The 14,586-nt window shown below is 44.3% G+C and overlaps 1 protein-coding gene across 1 annotated transcript; it reads right to left on the reverse strand.

Annotated features, from left to right (window-relative positions):
* Window positions 1-248: 248 nt before the first annotated feature.
* On the reverse strand, window positions 249-7,485 carry LOC128455104 (uncharacterized). Its single transcript, XM_053438742.1, has 3 exons — window positions 5,565-7,485; window positions 3,782-4,414; window positions 249-854 (listed from the first exon to the last, which is right to left on the reverse strand). Exons 1-2 carry the CDS (start codon window positions 6,570-6,572, stop codon window positions 3,893-3,895), a joined length of 1,530 nt encoding a protein of 509 aa, XP_053294717.1. The 5' UTR covers window positions 6,573-7,485; the 3' UTR covers window positions 249-854; window positions 3,782-3,892.
* Between the last annotated feature and the right edge of the window lie 7,101 nt (window positions 7,486-14,586).

Raw genomic sequence — 14,586 nt, forward strand, 5'->3', positions numbered from 1 at the left:
ATGGCAGCAGGGCCCTTTGAGAGCAGAGTGGTGAAAGTCTCAGACTAGATTTAAACAAACACTGACACAGACGCTGGCTCGACCGGCCCGGGCTGCGAGCAGCGAGCACCCCCCCCCCCCCCCTTGACAGAATAAGGCCACGAGAGATCACACACTGCCATCTCCAGACCGGCCAGAGAAGTACTGCTGCTTCCACTTTAACTTCTGTTCCACACAAAGGACGAACAAATCATTTGTCAGAGTCAGGGGCTGATAACAGGCTGGCGTCATTTCCTTTATTTCTCATTAAAATGTGGAACATTCAGCCGTCAACACAACATCTCTGGAGTTAGATAAGTGAGATGTCGGATTGATTTTGTATGAGAAAAGTGCAGAGGACTCTATTATATTGCAGGTTAAGCTTTCTTATGCTTTTCCAGCTATCTTGTCTTGTCCCCGTGAAAAACAGTCTAGATTATTTTAATTGTAAAATATCTGTATAACAGTTTAGATGGTAAAGCATCCATTAGAATCCCTAGCATCCAGACTGGTGTAAGCTGCCTGAACACAGATTTTTCTTTCTTCAATTTAACAAAAATAGTAAAAAATAAATTAACACTGGCATGAAAAGATACCTTTATGTTTCTATGGGCGGTTGCAGCGGTTCACAGTTTATCTTTGTTACTCTCCACTACGTCTGCAGTGCAAAGTAGAAGCATGAGTCGTCGGAGAGGTTCGAGCGCCACTCGTCCGTGCGGCTGGGCTCGCTCACTCACAGGTCGACTCCTGGGAGAGTTTTCCCTTTGGAAACATCTCCACCTTCAGGCCGTGCTCTGTTTCCTTCGGCTGACAGCTCGTCTCAGCGGCATCAGCTCCTGCCGAAAACATCATAACAAGAAAAAACAAAAAAATAAGAATTTAAATTCAGAGCTCAGCTGAGCCTCCACGAGCTCCGAGTCAAGGCTGCTCCCCCCCAATCAAATAATGTGCACACAGCTCCTGCTTTGTCTTTAAAAACTTTCTACTGTACTAGAAGTAAGTTGTTAGTGTGTTATAATTTTGTCCGGATTAATTTGGTATCAGGGAGAAACTTAGCCGAGGGCAGAAAAACAGGATAAGCACATAAACACAACACGAAGAAGGACAATTAAAGATGAGGACAATTAAACAATTGAAAACCAATTCTTAAAATCCCAAGTTCGCCCGAATGCAACATGATATTTTAACATAGTAAAATTAAATTTTTAGAGTAGCAGTAGTTCTGCTGAGTGTTGCATTATGGGTTGAAGGCTTACTGTTGTGTTAATGTAGTGTTTTCATGTCCGTCTGTAGTGAGTCTGTCAGAGGCAATCACATCATGATTTCAGTTGATATCGCAATTTAGTCGTGCATATTCACAAATAAGACAAATCAAACTGCCACAAAGTACTAATCTGTGGCTTTCGGGCCCCCTGCTGGTCTAAGACTTCATGGCACAGGTTCCAGCATCGTGGCTGATGTAAATATATCTGTCCTGGTCCCTGTCGTGACTTGTGTTTCTAGTGTTTTTCTCCCTCCCCTGTGTCACCAGTGACTGTGCCTTCTGCCATCCATCACCTGTCCATCAGCTAGTCGACACAGCAGTGCTTAAACCCCAGGTCTTCATCACCCCTACATATGTTTTTTAATCACTGAAATGAATAGAATGAATATATATATATGTAATATGTTTGTTTTGTGCAACCACGGTAAACAATGAGTAAATTCAACAGAGCATTTTTGTCAGTGCACTGTGTAGCTTCGTGCCTGCCTCTCCATCTGCAATGCTCACTGCTCATCTCCCCACGTTCCTCCAACTCCTTCTCCTCCATCTGTCCTCCACCTTTCACCGGCTGGAACCCTCACTTCCTGAATCATTGTCTGATGGATCCACAACCATCATTCAACCGTCTTTATACTGATGTTCTCCATTTGGACTGATTTATTCAACATACCACCGACCTTAGAAACTCTACTAACTCAACGTCTTAAATTCCCTCTGTTCATTTCTTCTTCTGCCTGTTTACTTTTTATGTAATCGTATATGGCAGCATATAGTTATATATATGTTATATAAACTGTAAAGAGGTCGTCAGTGTTTATTAATGGACTCATTATTAAGACTAAGAACTACCTTAGGGGGAGCTAATGGAATCCAAATAGTAAAAAAAAAACAAATAAAAGTCTGTGTGTGTGTGTGTCTGTGTGTGTGTGTATGTGTGTGTATGTGTGTGTGTGTGTGTGTGTGTGTGTGTAGTACCCTTGGGTAATGGTTAAGCTACCTCCTGTAAAACTAATAAATAATAAACCAAACACAACAGTTACTCGACTCACAACATAAACAAGGGAGTGTTTGTGTGTCTGTGTTGCTCAGCACACAGTCTGTTGTGCCAGCCTTTCTAACACTGAACCAGCTCTAGGTGACTAATTCGGATGATTCAGGCCGTGTCGGCAGCATTGACGCTCTGAAAGACTCTGAAAGTGAAAAGACAGGACGTCGTCTCAGAGACAAGCTCCGTTGCACTCACAGCCAATCAAACGCGTATCTCACTAGATGAATGAAAGCTGGAGATTCAGGCACTTTTCTCCTGGCTGCCGGCCTCGACCCGGAGCTGCAGCGCCGCCGGTGCGTCTCTGCTGCAGCACGACGTGGCGGAGAGCTGCTCTGCTGTGCGGAGGTGCTCCTGTTTATATGGACGTCACAAATACACCAGGAGTTTGCCTCACTCCGTTCTGGCACGTGGCCACGGGGATTTTATGATTAAATCCAGATTGTGCTTGCCCAACTCTGAGAGGCCAGAAAAATAGATTGCAGTAACGCATACTCTGCACAAGAGGGAAGTACAGAAACATGCAGCCTCTGCAGCATCTGCAAAGGTGGACTTTGTTTTTTAAGGGGGAATACTACGCAGGGAGTTTTTCACAGATGTCATCTTGTTACTACTTCTGCTTCTAAATCCGTCAGTAATGATACTTCTGAGTGTGGCATCAGAAGAAAGGTTTGGATTTCTCGTCATCGCCCCTCCAACAGTAAATTATCCCAATTGTGAGTCAGAGCTGTGATCATCCTGTAAACAGAATGACTCCTCTTTTGTGTCACATAATTGGAGTCAAGTGGCTCGAGGGTCTCGCTGTGCCAGAAAAACACTGAGCTTCTGCCAAATCTCAGACAGTTCAAGATATGGTAAGATGAGTAAGATACACTGTAAAACAAAAAAAGTCAGAATTATCTTCTTCTGAGTTTTAGGGGCTTGAATGATACATGTCTTATAGATAGATAGTCTTAAAATATGCAATAAAGTTTGTTTAGTGGTGGAATATTATCACCTCAAAATGTGTGTTTCACTTGTGCTGATCTGACCTTCCAGGCTGATCGTCAATGACGTCTAAAATAAACGGAACTACAAAAAAGGACTTCCTTCTCCTTTCACTTGCAGAGACAGGCTCATTTTGCAGTGTAGTGAAGACTGGGAAATCATGTGACATCAACAGAAGCAGACACATCCCCCCCCCCCTTTCTGCCGCCGCCCACACACACACACACACACACACACACACACACACACACACACACACACACACACACACACGCACGCATACATCAAACACTCAATAAACCCTTTTTTGTAACTGGGAGGAACGCTGCAATTCATTTACTGACTTTGAAAACCACGCTGCCAGTAAACACGGCGAACGTCATCAGCTGCGAGCACCGACGGAAACATCAACACTGAAAAAAGTAGTGAGAGAGAAAAATAAACATCCTCTTGTTATCTGAGCTCACCATGAGTTGTTCCCCTGCCTGGTCCCGTCTGACCGCCACTCGCTGCAGCAGGGTCTCATGTTTCTGGCCCCCTTGGCACCGGGGCAGACCACCACCAACCCCCAACCCCCTTCACACCATGCTGGTGCTCTGACGGCCTCTCCCGAGGTAGGCAGGGGTCCTTGCAGGTTTGGGAGGTGGGTACGGGCCCTTGCCGCACCGCCCGTTTTGAGGGTAAGGTGGAGGCTTCTGAGTCTTTGAACTGGAGGTGCTGTTCCCAATGATGACCTTGGGGTCCAGAGTCTGTGGATGGGGCTGTGGGGGAGTATGGGGGTGCAGGTGAGGCGGGTGGCCGTTCATACGCGGCCTTTCGTGGTTGGCATCCTTACTGTGGCTGGGTCTGGTGAAGCGGCTGGTTTTAACCACAGCTGCCATGTGGACGGGGGAGGGAGAGTTAGTCCTTAAGATGATTCGCTCCTCGTCGGCGTTTGGCGACGCCAGGACCGCAGCGGGCTTGTGATTGGGCAGCGGCGCCGCCCTGGTGTCACCGGCATGAGCCGAGCTATCAAAGTTATTGGACAGCCCCTGAATGCTGCAGGGCACCTCCTCGCTGAGGTCAATACTGGCGGTGAGACGATCAATCTGCTGGACCACCTGAATGATAATAAAGAAGGTCAATACGTGTCCAAACTGCAGTGATGGAAAATAACTGAGGACATTCTGTACTGTTTTAGTCTGTACTTGTGTACAGTTCTCAAGTTAGTTACCTGAACTTTATTTGCATTAAGTGACGCTTTATTGTCCACTTTATGTCAGAAGGAAACTCTTAATTGAATGTTACTTTTCAGAAAAGGAATAAACATGGAACAATATGACAAAGCGCAGAAAATTGTTGAGATTGAACATGTGGTTCCAGCAGATTTGAGAAGCAGGACTTTCTTATCTCTTCCCTCCCTCATCCCATGACCTCTCATTTGTCAGGTGACACGTTGGGATGAAGCGGACTAAACCAAACGGTCACAGGCTGATTTCAAGATACAAGTCCTCTTCCTCTTGATTCTCGAGCTACATTAAGCTCATAAATCCTCTGTTACTTTACTTAAGTATGATTTTACTGCAAGATTTTACCCGTAAATTGAGTTTTCTTTTTCCAACACCACTGCCAAACGGTATTTACAACCTCAACCTCTGACTGTGCTAAAGCTGAAGTCCCAATCAGCAACTCAACCAAACCTTTTCAGACCGAAGCTGTTTCTCAGATTTGCTTTGTTTTGAAACTGTCAGAATGCACAATCACCGAGATGATTTTATTTTAAATGTATTTTTGCCTCCCACAGATGCATTCAGTGGTGAATCGATGCTATTCCACAGCTGCATGCAAAATGGATGCTGTAAGAGCAAGGCATAATTCAGTAACAGTCTCCAGCCAGGCTTTTTAATGCGCTGGTCGGGAGGCTGCCAATTTCAGGCAGCGTTCTGCAAAAGGTCAGAGCAAATCGCTCCCAATCGCTGCTTCGGTAGGAGGCCGTGAGTGAGTCACAAACAATGCAGTCAGCAAGTACACACACACACACACAACCGGATTACACTCTCATGCTCACACAGACACACAACCTGTGTCCAACTGATCTGCACTGTGACTCTTTCGTTAGCGTCGCGGCTTAATCGCTTTAAACGTGACGATGTCCAGTGGAGCCTCTGTGAAAGGTTGGGGCGTCTGCACCTGACACCGACAATCGAGGTTAAACACCCGATTTACATCTATTCAACAAACGAATGACAGGATAACAACGGAGCCTCCTACCTCTCTCATCTCCACGTGAACTTGCTTCAAACCCCCCAACACATCCTCCAGATCTGTCACCACTTGTCGGATCTGATCCCTCACCAAGTCCTCCCTCCTCTTTGGCTTCACCGCCTCAGAAGCCCGGTGCAGGTGGTCGACGGTGGGTGTCGGTTTTGAGGTTTCCGCACTGCTGATGCAAGATGGAGGGATGCAGGGCCCCTTCCGTTTGCTTTGGTTCAAGTGTTTTTGTGGGACTTCGGTGGGGAAGAAGCCTTTGTGGGAGCCACTGCGTGCGTTGTAACCTTCCTCTGATCCACCCCTCGGTTTGCCCCAGTCCTGATGGCTATCTCTTTCCTGCCCTCCCTCCAAAAGCACTGGCCTCGGTCCACAGTGGCCATTTGGCACGGGTAAATGACCCGGAGGGGAACAGTGCTGCTCCACGTGATGGCTCTCCTGGGTTCGTTCACATCCTTCCTCTCCCTCCTCCACGCACACATACCTGACGGTCCTCCTGTGTCTGTATCCTTGACCTTTGACCTGAAGATGAGGAAGAGGATGTGGCGTCCCGGCCTTAAAGGTGTGCGCCCTGGTGTCACCCTGCACCACACAGCCACACTGTTCTCTGACAGACGGGTAGTGTCTCACCCCAGACTCCAGCGCGTAGCTCCACTGGGCAGGGTTCAACTCCCAGGGGCACACTTGGCTAAAGTCGTCTGATTGACTGCAAGGGCCGGGCCCTGCAAACACAGGCCTCCTCTGTGGGCTGCGATGACCGCTTAGCTCTACCCTGTCCACCAAGAAACCTCTGCCTCCTACGTTTTTAACCCGAGGAGCCTGGACGTCTCTCCCGCAGTCCAGAGATGGGTGGTCCGGCTGTCTGGCTGATGCTGGTTGGTATCCCGGCCCACCGTGATGGCCATATGGCTGCTCACGGTGGACACAGTGCTGGCAGGGGCAGGGTGCCGGGGTGCCCTTGTGCTGAAGAAATCGATGGTGTCCCGCTGATTGTGCGTTTTCTGTGTACATGTCCAAAGAAGTCCAGAGGATTGTGTGGAAAAGGCGTCAGAAAAACAACTGGTTTCCTCCGCTCCCTGCTCTCTCCAGCCCAGTCATTCACTCCCTCTGTTTTCCTCATCTGCGCCTTCCCACAAGAAAACTTTTTCTTCAGCTCTTTTTTCCTTTTTTCTTTCTCTCTACCCAAGACTTCTCCCTCCCCTTCCTTCCTGTCTGTTGTTTCCCTTCTCCTTCTCCTACTCCTTCTCCTTCTCCCTCTCCTTCTCCCTCTCCTTCTCCCTCTCCTTCTCCTTCTCCTTCTCCTTCTCTTTCTGCTGCTTCTCCTCTCCTGCAGTTGTTAATCCCTGCTACAGTTCTTTTCCTTCCCTGGACAACGGCTCTCCTACTTCTCCCAACTTTTTCTTACTCCTTCTTCTTCCTTACCCTGTAGCCCTCTCTCCTACACTGGGCCCCTCTCCCTCCCTCTCTCTGTCTGTCTCTCTACCTCTCCCGCCTCGTTGTTCTATCTCATTTGCTGCTGCAGGCTTCTAGTCTCTCTCTCTCTCTCTCTCTCTCTCTCTCTCTCTCTCTCTCTCTCTCTCTCTCTCTCTCTCTCTCTCTCTCGCTCTAGCTGTGTATTTCCCGTTTCCTCCCCTCCCCTCTCCTGCTCTCCTCTTTTCCTCCACCTCTTACTCTGTCCCTTGCCTCTGGTTTATTCCCTCACATACTCGGCAGTACCTGGATCTGTGAGCTCCTTCTGCCTCCACCACCTGAGGTCCCGGGCTCCTCCGGTAAGGGACTCCATGCGGGGCTTTCAGTCTCTCAGATAGTGTGCGAAGTGGCTCCTCCGCTCATTAGCCCAACTAAAGCCTTTGCACTCTGCAATTAAACACTGTCTGGGATTCCGTGGCCAGAGACCGAGAGAGGAGGGGAGGAGAGGGGAGGAGAGACGCACCGGGGGAGGTGGGGTTTCCAGCAGCCCTCTGAGTCAAAGAGACAGAGCCACTGCTTTTGTGCGAGAGGAACACTTCCATGCTTCTGAGTCTTTTCTGCCTCTCTCTCCACCGATTCATCCCGTCCCTGCCACTCCTGCCATTGTCTCAGATAAAGTGATGTCACCTCAACAGTTGAGCAAAGCTTGGTCAGCATAGTAGCTCTGACTATAGGAAAGTAAGCCCCCCCGCCCCCGCCATATACTAGCTGTTTGTGTGCTGTCAGAAATGTCAAGCTATGCATTAAAGCCATGTTGGACTGAGCATCCATTTCATTACAATTCTCTTCTATACATAACTATAATCTCTACATGAATGGGACCAAAAAAACTGCCTCACACAACACTAAAGCAGGATATGCAATCGAGCTCCCCCCCACGTCTAAAATAGCATGAGGCGTTTACGTTGCGGCTCAGCGACGGAGGACATCCAGGCGTTTATTTTCAAACAAAGCTTTGAAAACAATGTGTTGTAAAAAAAAAAGAAAAATAAATAAACTACTGGGAATCACAACATGGGAAGATAAAGAGGGTTTATGCATCCCAGCAGGAGGATGAGCAGCAGTCCAGTCACAGCTGCTGGGAAACACTGCTGCTGTATAGATGAAACGAAGCTGCAGCGACTACACCTAACACATATAGTAGATATTCTCACAGGAGAGGGAAGTGAATCTATATAAAACAGGGCTGATAAACACTAGTAAGTTAGTAGGCAAAGTTTTCAGGCAGCAAATCTCCAGTGACTGATTTGTTCGGGCTGTTTGAAGAAGTGAAAAACGAGCTGTGAAACTAACTCGTTGGCCAAATGCAAACACAAGCAGCGGTTACAGAGCAACACTATTCTTCATTTGAAGTTCTGCTTCTGCTCTGTGGCAAAAATCCAACTGATTTCATCTCAACCAGCTCCTGCAGGAGAATATCTGATCCACACCCTCAACAGATCCTGAGTCAGTCTCAGCTGTCAATCGTGATGTTTCATCCTGTTTGAATAGCATCTCATAATTACTTAAACCAAACCAACTTACTGGTAAAATGAACACATGCACACACATCATAGTGAACTGAAGAGATACCTAAAATGAAACTGAAACTGCCTCAGAGAAAAATGTATTTGACTTTGACCTATTTGTTTGGTCCATGTCCCAGCTACTAATATGGAGGAGGCGGGATTTATGTCCTAAACCACCAGGTGGCCATCTTGTCGCTTTAGCTTCACTTTTGGCGAGTTTTCATGGCATCCATCTTTACTTTCTGTTTATAGTTCGAAACTAAACTGTAAATTTCTGGACCCTGGAATCAAGGAGCTGAAAAGTCGTAAAACATTCCACCGAAGTGCCGAGTTAGTTGATTTTTCTTTGTGAGCTCAAGAACAATCCCACAAGTCATTTGATCGAATGTTAATGTAGCTTGAAAAATCAATCAGTCTGTTTTCAGTTAATCTGTAAATTTTAAACTTTTAAATTATACTCTAAAATGTGGCCAAAAAGAGGCAGATACCAAATAGAAAAACCTTCCTCTCATCTCTCAGCAATTTGATATTGTCCAACCCTAGAGTACAATAGTTTGATCGATCTTAGTACACTGCTGTTATACATATTTCATGGTCTCTTAATAAACACAGAGTTGGAACCACCTACAATAAAATATCCCGACAGGCTCTTTTGAAATTACATCATCGTTAACTTATGAAAACTTCCACTTGTACTTGACTTGAGCAAAATCTCAGCAGAGCAGTATTTCCACCTGAGTGCGACAGTTCAGGCTCTTTTCCACTCCTGAATTGAAGCACTGCACTCTGACGCTTTGTATCTCATCCATATGCAGACGATCCAGACAGCAAGTCGATGAGAGGAGACTCGGGAACACCTCAACCTGTCATCTTAATCTCAGTATTTCTTCAATAGCGGTTCCTCAGGCCCATTCTTTTGCTATACGCTCCATTAGAAATATAAAAAGTTGTAGATGTCATACACCCATACATTTAGATGAGTGTAGCATGTGTGTGTCTGTGTGTGTGTGTGTGTGTGTGTGTGTTGCCTCAGAAAGTTCCAAGCTTGTGAGGCTCTTACATCAGATTTCTTTGTGTCGGCCTGCCCACTTCCCCGCTTCGCTGCCTGACTTCGGGGCATCCACAAAGTAGAGAATGGGAGCCACACTTCCCCACTCGCAGCTCCGTGCTCTCACATCCTCGCCAGGGTCAAGATGACCTAATTAGAACATATGGATGATTCTAAATGAGACTATAACAGGAGCTCAGTATGGTGTCGGGGATGTGTCGTATGATATGTGGCCTATTTACCCTCTGATGCAGCATCCCACGATATGCAAATTGTTCCTTATGTTACTGGTTTCATGCAAGTTATATTGTTGGTGATATGATGGATGTTTTGTCTGTGACTTCCTCAGACTCTACAGGAACATTCTAGTCTCATTACCCCGGCTTCCAGTGTGTAATGTTGATTTAAATCAATTTAACTTACCACCCCTCAGTGGGTCTGCAATCATGTTAAAGTACCTTTAAGACATAGCTTTTGCAGCTGTGGTCGACTTTATATCAGTAGTATTTAGAAGTAGTCCTTTTATATCAATCTAAAGTTACATTGCATTAGTCCTTCTACGAGTTGAGCCTGTGTTTCTGTTCTAGCTGAAGGTTTCTATATATTAAAAGGATTGAGAGTCCCGATGGGCTCGTACACACATGCATTAGCGTGCATGCAGCTGGCAGAGAGCCTTTGTTGCATTTCAGCCCCGCTGCTCTCTCTTTCCCTGCTGTGAACTTTGAAGAAAAGGTAAAATGCCAAAAATAAAAAGCGCAAATTACTATTTACCTTGTGCTGTAAAAGGAAATGTTGTCGGATCAGATTGTGTTTATATAATTGACAGAGAGTAAAACCAATATCCCCTCGGTTGCCTGAGCTATAAGAAGATATACAGTATGAAATGATATTGCACTTTATTTTACCTACACCACAAACATGTTGGACAAAACCTTCCTCCTTTAATTATTGAATATTTCCAAAACAAAAGCATCTACAAACATGAACCTTTTCTAAATTATACAAATTCTGAATTTAAATCTGAACTTTCTGATAAGTTAAACACATTCATTTTCAGCTTTTGATTTTGACAGTTTTGGATACTCTATGTTCTATGGACCCATTTTGATTGTTAGCCAAAGAGTGATCGGGTTCAATACCAGCTCCTGTTTATCACTATTCAATAAAAAACCAACAAGCTTCTTAATATCCCTCCACAACAGATTCAGCAGTGCACACTTTGCAGACACTTCACTTTGAGGGTCTCGTCTTGAATCGTAAACGTGAATCATTCATGCAGCGGCTCACGTCCATGCTTTAATGTAGGCTGAATGTATAAGAAACAAGGAGCACCTGTGTGACACTGCAGCACTCCTCTGCCTCTCTCTCTCTCTGCACTTCCTCCTCAGCCGCTGCTGCAACACTCTAATAAAGAAAATCTATGTTGCCTGAAATTTTGCATATTCATTGCACACTGAGAGGGTTTATGAGGATGAATAGTTCCTGCGTCTGCAGATGAGGTCAATCTAATTTCACTCGCAAATTATCTCCTATTGTGTGTATTGCACTGCAATTTCCTCAGGAGCTCTCATCACCATGAAACAGACACAGCACAGCGTCCGTCCTGCTGCCTTGAAATGAGATTGTAGGTTTTGTGCTCAGGAACGACCAAAACAAAGTTATACCTGAATCAAAAATGGAGTATAATATCAAATACTGGCACGATTCATGCTTAGTCACGGAGACTCCCCCTGCAGCCAAGAAGGAAGTGTGACTAAGGTGTTTGACTGAGAGTATGGAGCAGATTGGATGTTAAACTGTTGGAAACACCTTTAAGTCCCTGCTGGACGAGACGCACGTCATCAGGGTGGACACATGGTCCATTCAGACTAAAGAGGGGACTGTGTTTGAGGGCCTTGTGTGGTAAAATGAACTGGAGAAACCAGAGGGGCGTATTTGTTTTTCCACTTGTTTCAGAGACGCCATTTAAAGGAGACACATGAATGCAGGGATTTAAACCCCTAAATATATATATACAGTATATGCTTTGAGATAATAGTTTCCTTTTTTTGCTTTCCAAAATAGATTAACTCACTCTAAATGATATTGAAATACACCATGCACCCGTGTCCTGTCCAATAACCAGCGTCTCTCTCAGAGAGCAAGAAGGAGCAGAGTTTGACCAATTATTGTGGGATTTCGTGTTGTTATTGTTAAAGTTAAGTTTTCCTTCTCTCTCTGTTGGGTTTTCACATGTGATTCAGGTGTTTAAATGTCCAAAACCCATTGAAGCAGAACTGAGGTGACTGAGACAGAAAAACTGCAGTCAGAAGAGATTCTCCACCGAGAGATTTCCAGACCATTTTACAGAAAACCCTGTTAGATCCAACACCCGATGAGGTCACATCTTATATCAGTGCATGTCCTGATTTAAGGGAACACAATGGTTGCGTTGTTCCAAAGAGGATTATAAAACAATTCCTATTTCCCAAGCCAGGAAACCCAATTGCATCATGCCACAAAAACAAAAAAAACACTGTAACATGCAAATCTCAGGATACATTTCCGATGAGTTTTTGTGAGAAAAGGTTTAATTTGTGTTGTTGGAAAAGGGAAGTTGAGACTCGGATGCTCTAAGAGACACGAGGTTGGATATTAATCAAATCCCTGCTGTCGACTCTTTGTACAAGATTGGATAATTATTGTCACAAGAGAAAAATTACTTCCTACTTTTCATCTTCTCTGTAAGAACTAACGGTCCTTGAGACAATTCCACATAATGAGTTACTAAAGGCAACTTGTCTCACAATGCATTGCACATACTGTGAACCTGCACAAAGCTTCAGACCTCAGGGTGCTGCAGCTAATTTGTCTTTATACGCTGAGCATCAAGGGCACCAAGCGGGAGCCTGCTGTTAAAGGAATAAATAAAAAAAGCCTGAAATCCAAATGACAATGGCAAAAAGCATTAATGGGCGGGAAAATGACGGAGTGGGGTGAGTGTTGCCTTGAGAAACAAGCAGAGGTGGCTCGCGGGAAGCTGTTGCCATGGCTGAGAGTAAGAAAGTGGAGGAGAGAGTGTGTTCATCTTTCTCCTGCTGGGGTGAGATGCACCGAGGGGACATGGGGACAAGACACAGCAAAAAAACGGTGTAAATATGGATAGATATTTAAATGGCCATGAGGAAGGAGGGACAGATTGACGCATACTGTCTAACATGGGAGGGAGGTTTTTTGCAGCTCTGCACAAAAGGACATACAACAGTGGATGATTGTGGTTAAAACTCCCTTCAATGTGTGTTAAGTAATTCTGAGACCGGATCCACTTGAAATAGATAGTGTGGTTTACATCAAGACCCCGAAGCTGTGCCAATAACAGATTGACAGATTGTATTGTTTCAAGGATGAACAGTGACAGTGATGAATCTGGGAGATTCTCCAGTGTACAGATGCTGATGGGAATGTCAATAGTTTTGCAGGTATTTGGCATCAGCTGTATATAAAGATGGACGACATGATGGCTCCCAGAAAGGGAAGCCTTGGGTCTCTATCAAACTCTGGAGGCTGGCTGCAGTATACACCTCCTCCATGTTAGCAGATGGGACAATTAAAAGCTAAAAAGTCAAGGTAGACATTGAAATGTTTTTCTCGTAGATCGTAGTTCTTATCACAGATCTTCAAGTCCTATTTTTTCTGGTAAGTTTGGTTTTAATCAGATATTTGATGTTATAAAAGTATGGTGAAACATCATGATTGACAGCTGACACTGACATGTAATTGGTCAAGTTCATGTATCGTTATAGACTCTAGCTCCAAAATGATTTCTTCAGCGTTGGTATCCGGGATATTTTTTCCTCGATTCTGGATAATGGGAGGAAGGGGAGATGCAAAATCTACTTTAAGTAGTAAAACTATGTTTTTGTTGCACAGGGCAATGAGCAAAGTTTCGTATTGTATTTTATTACAGAATATTTATTGTTCATAATTACTAATGCACCGATTTGCAAGTTGTAGTTTTAGTTCAATCTATAGCAATGAGTCCTATTTACAAAAGGTTTTGTGTGTAAAACCTTCATCTGAAAAAATATATGGAGAATGAAGTGAAATCTTTGCCTCTGAAATGTAGGAAAGTGTAAATATCAATAGAAATACTAAAGTACTGAATACAATTTGCTTACAATTGCACTTGAGTACTTATATACCTCTCGGAGAAAAATACTTAGTGAAACTCTGACAAGCTTGTCAAGGACTAGTTCCTCTACCTTTTATGCAAAGACTTAATGTTCAATATCAAGATTATATCATAGGTAACATGGACGTTTCTGCACAAAACATTTTGGTTTATCTCTTATTTTATTGAAATGAGTGACTGGAGCAGATTCTCGCCTTTTGATATTTAGATATTCGCCTTTGAGGCACCAGAGTAAAGGTCGGCATCTCACAGAAAAACTTTCAAGGATTCAACCGTTTATCTACAACAACTTTAGAGTAGTAAAAGATCCTTGACAAATATTACAGAAAAATACTTCAATTTGAAGTTTGTGATTTGCTCCTTGAGTGAATCCTGACGTGAACTGTGAAGAAGGAGAATAACAAACCTTGACTCTTGATGTTCATGAATCCACAGGAGGATGTTAGTGTCTTTATTAAACTGTCCGTTAAAAAGCTTGAGATATAACATGAAATCTAAATTAATCAAAATCACACTTAGCCTCATAGTGATGCTATGAAAAGTTACTTTGATTGTTATCCTCTGGGAACCCACCCATCTTATAGATATTGAGATGTTTCATAAAAAAACTTTCTACTACTGGTGAAGCTTGATGGAGACACTGGGGTTCATCCTCTGGGAACCATGAATATCTTTTCCTGCATGATGTTAACTAACCCATCTTTTTTTTTGATATTTCACAAGACAAACCTTGAGCTTGAAGAAAAGAAAAACAAATGACTCACAATGTTTACCAACCCATGAAGTCGATGTTGAGATATTTAACAAGTCTTCACTTGAAGACATTCA

The sequence above is a fragment of the Pleuronectes platessa genome, chromosome 13, assembly GCF_947347685.1.
Source record: "Pleuronectes platessa chromosome 13, fPlePla1.1, whole genome shotgun sequence".
NCBI classification, from domain to species: Eukaryota; Metazoa; Chordata; class Actinopteri; order Pleuronectiformes; family Pleuronectidae; genus Pleuronectes; species Pleuronectes platessa.

Bases quoted from the DNA above. Each gene is read 5' to 3' on its own strand.
- LOC128455104 (XM_053438742.1), bottom strand. From the start codon at position 6,572: ATGTACACAGAAAACGCACAATCAGCGGGACACCATCGATTTCTTCAG. The intron at 4,415-5,564 runs GTAGGAGGCTCC...ATTATCATTCAG, and splicing joins TTCACGTGGAGATGAGAGAG to GTGGTCCAGCAGATTGATCG.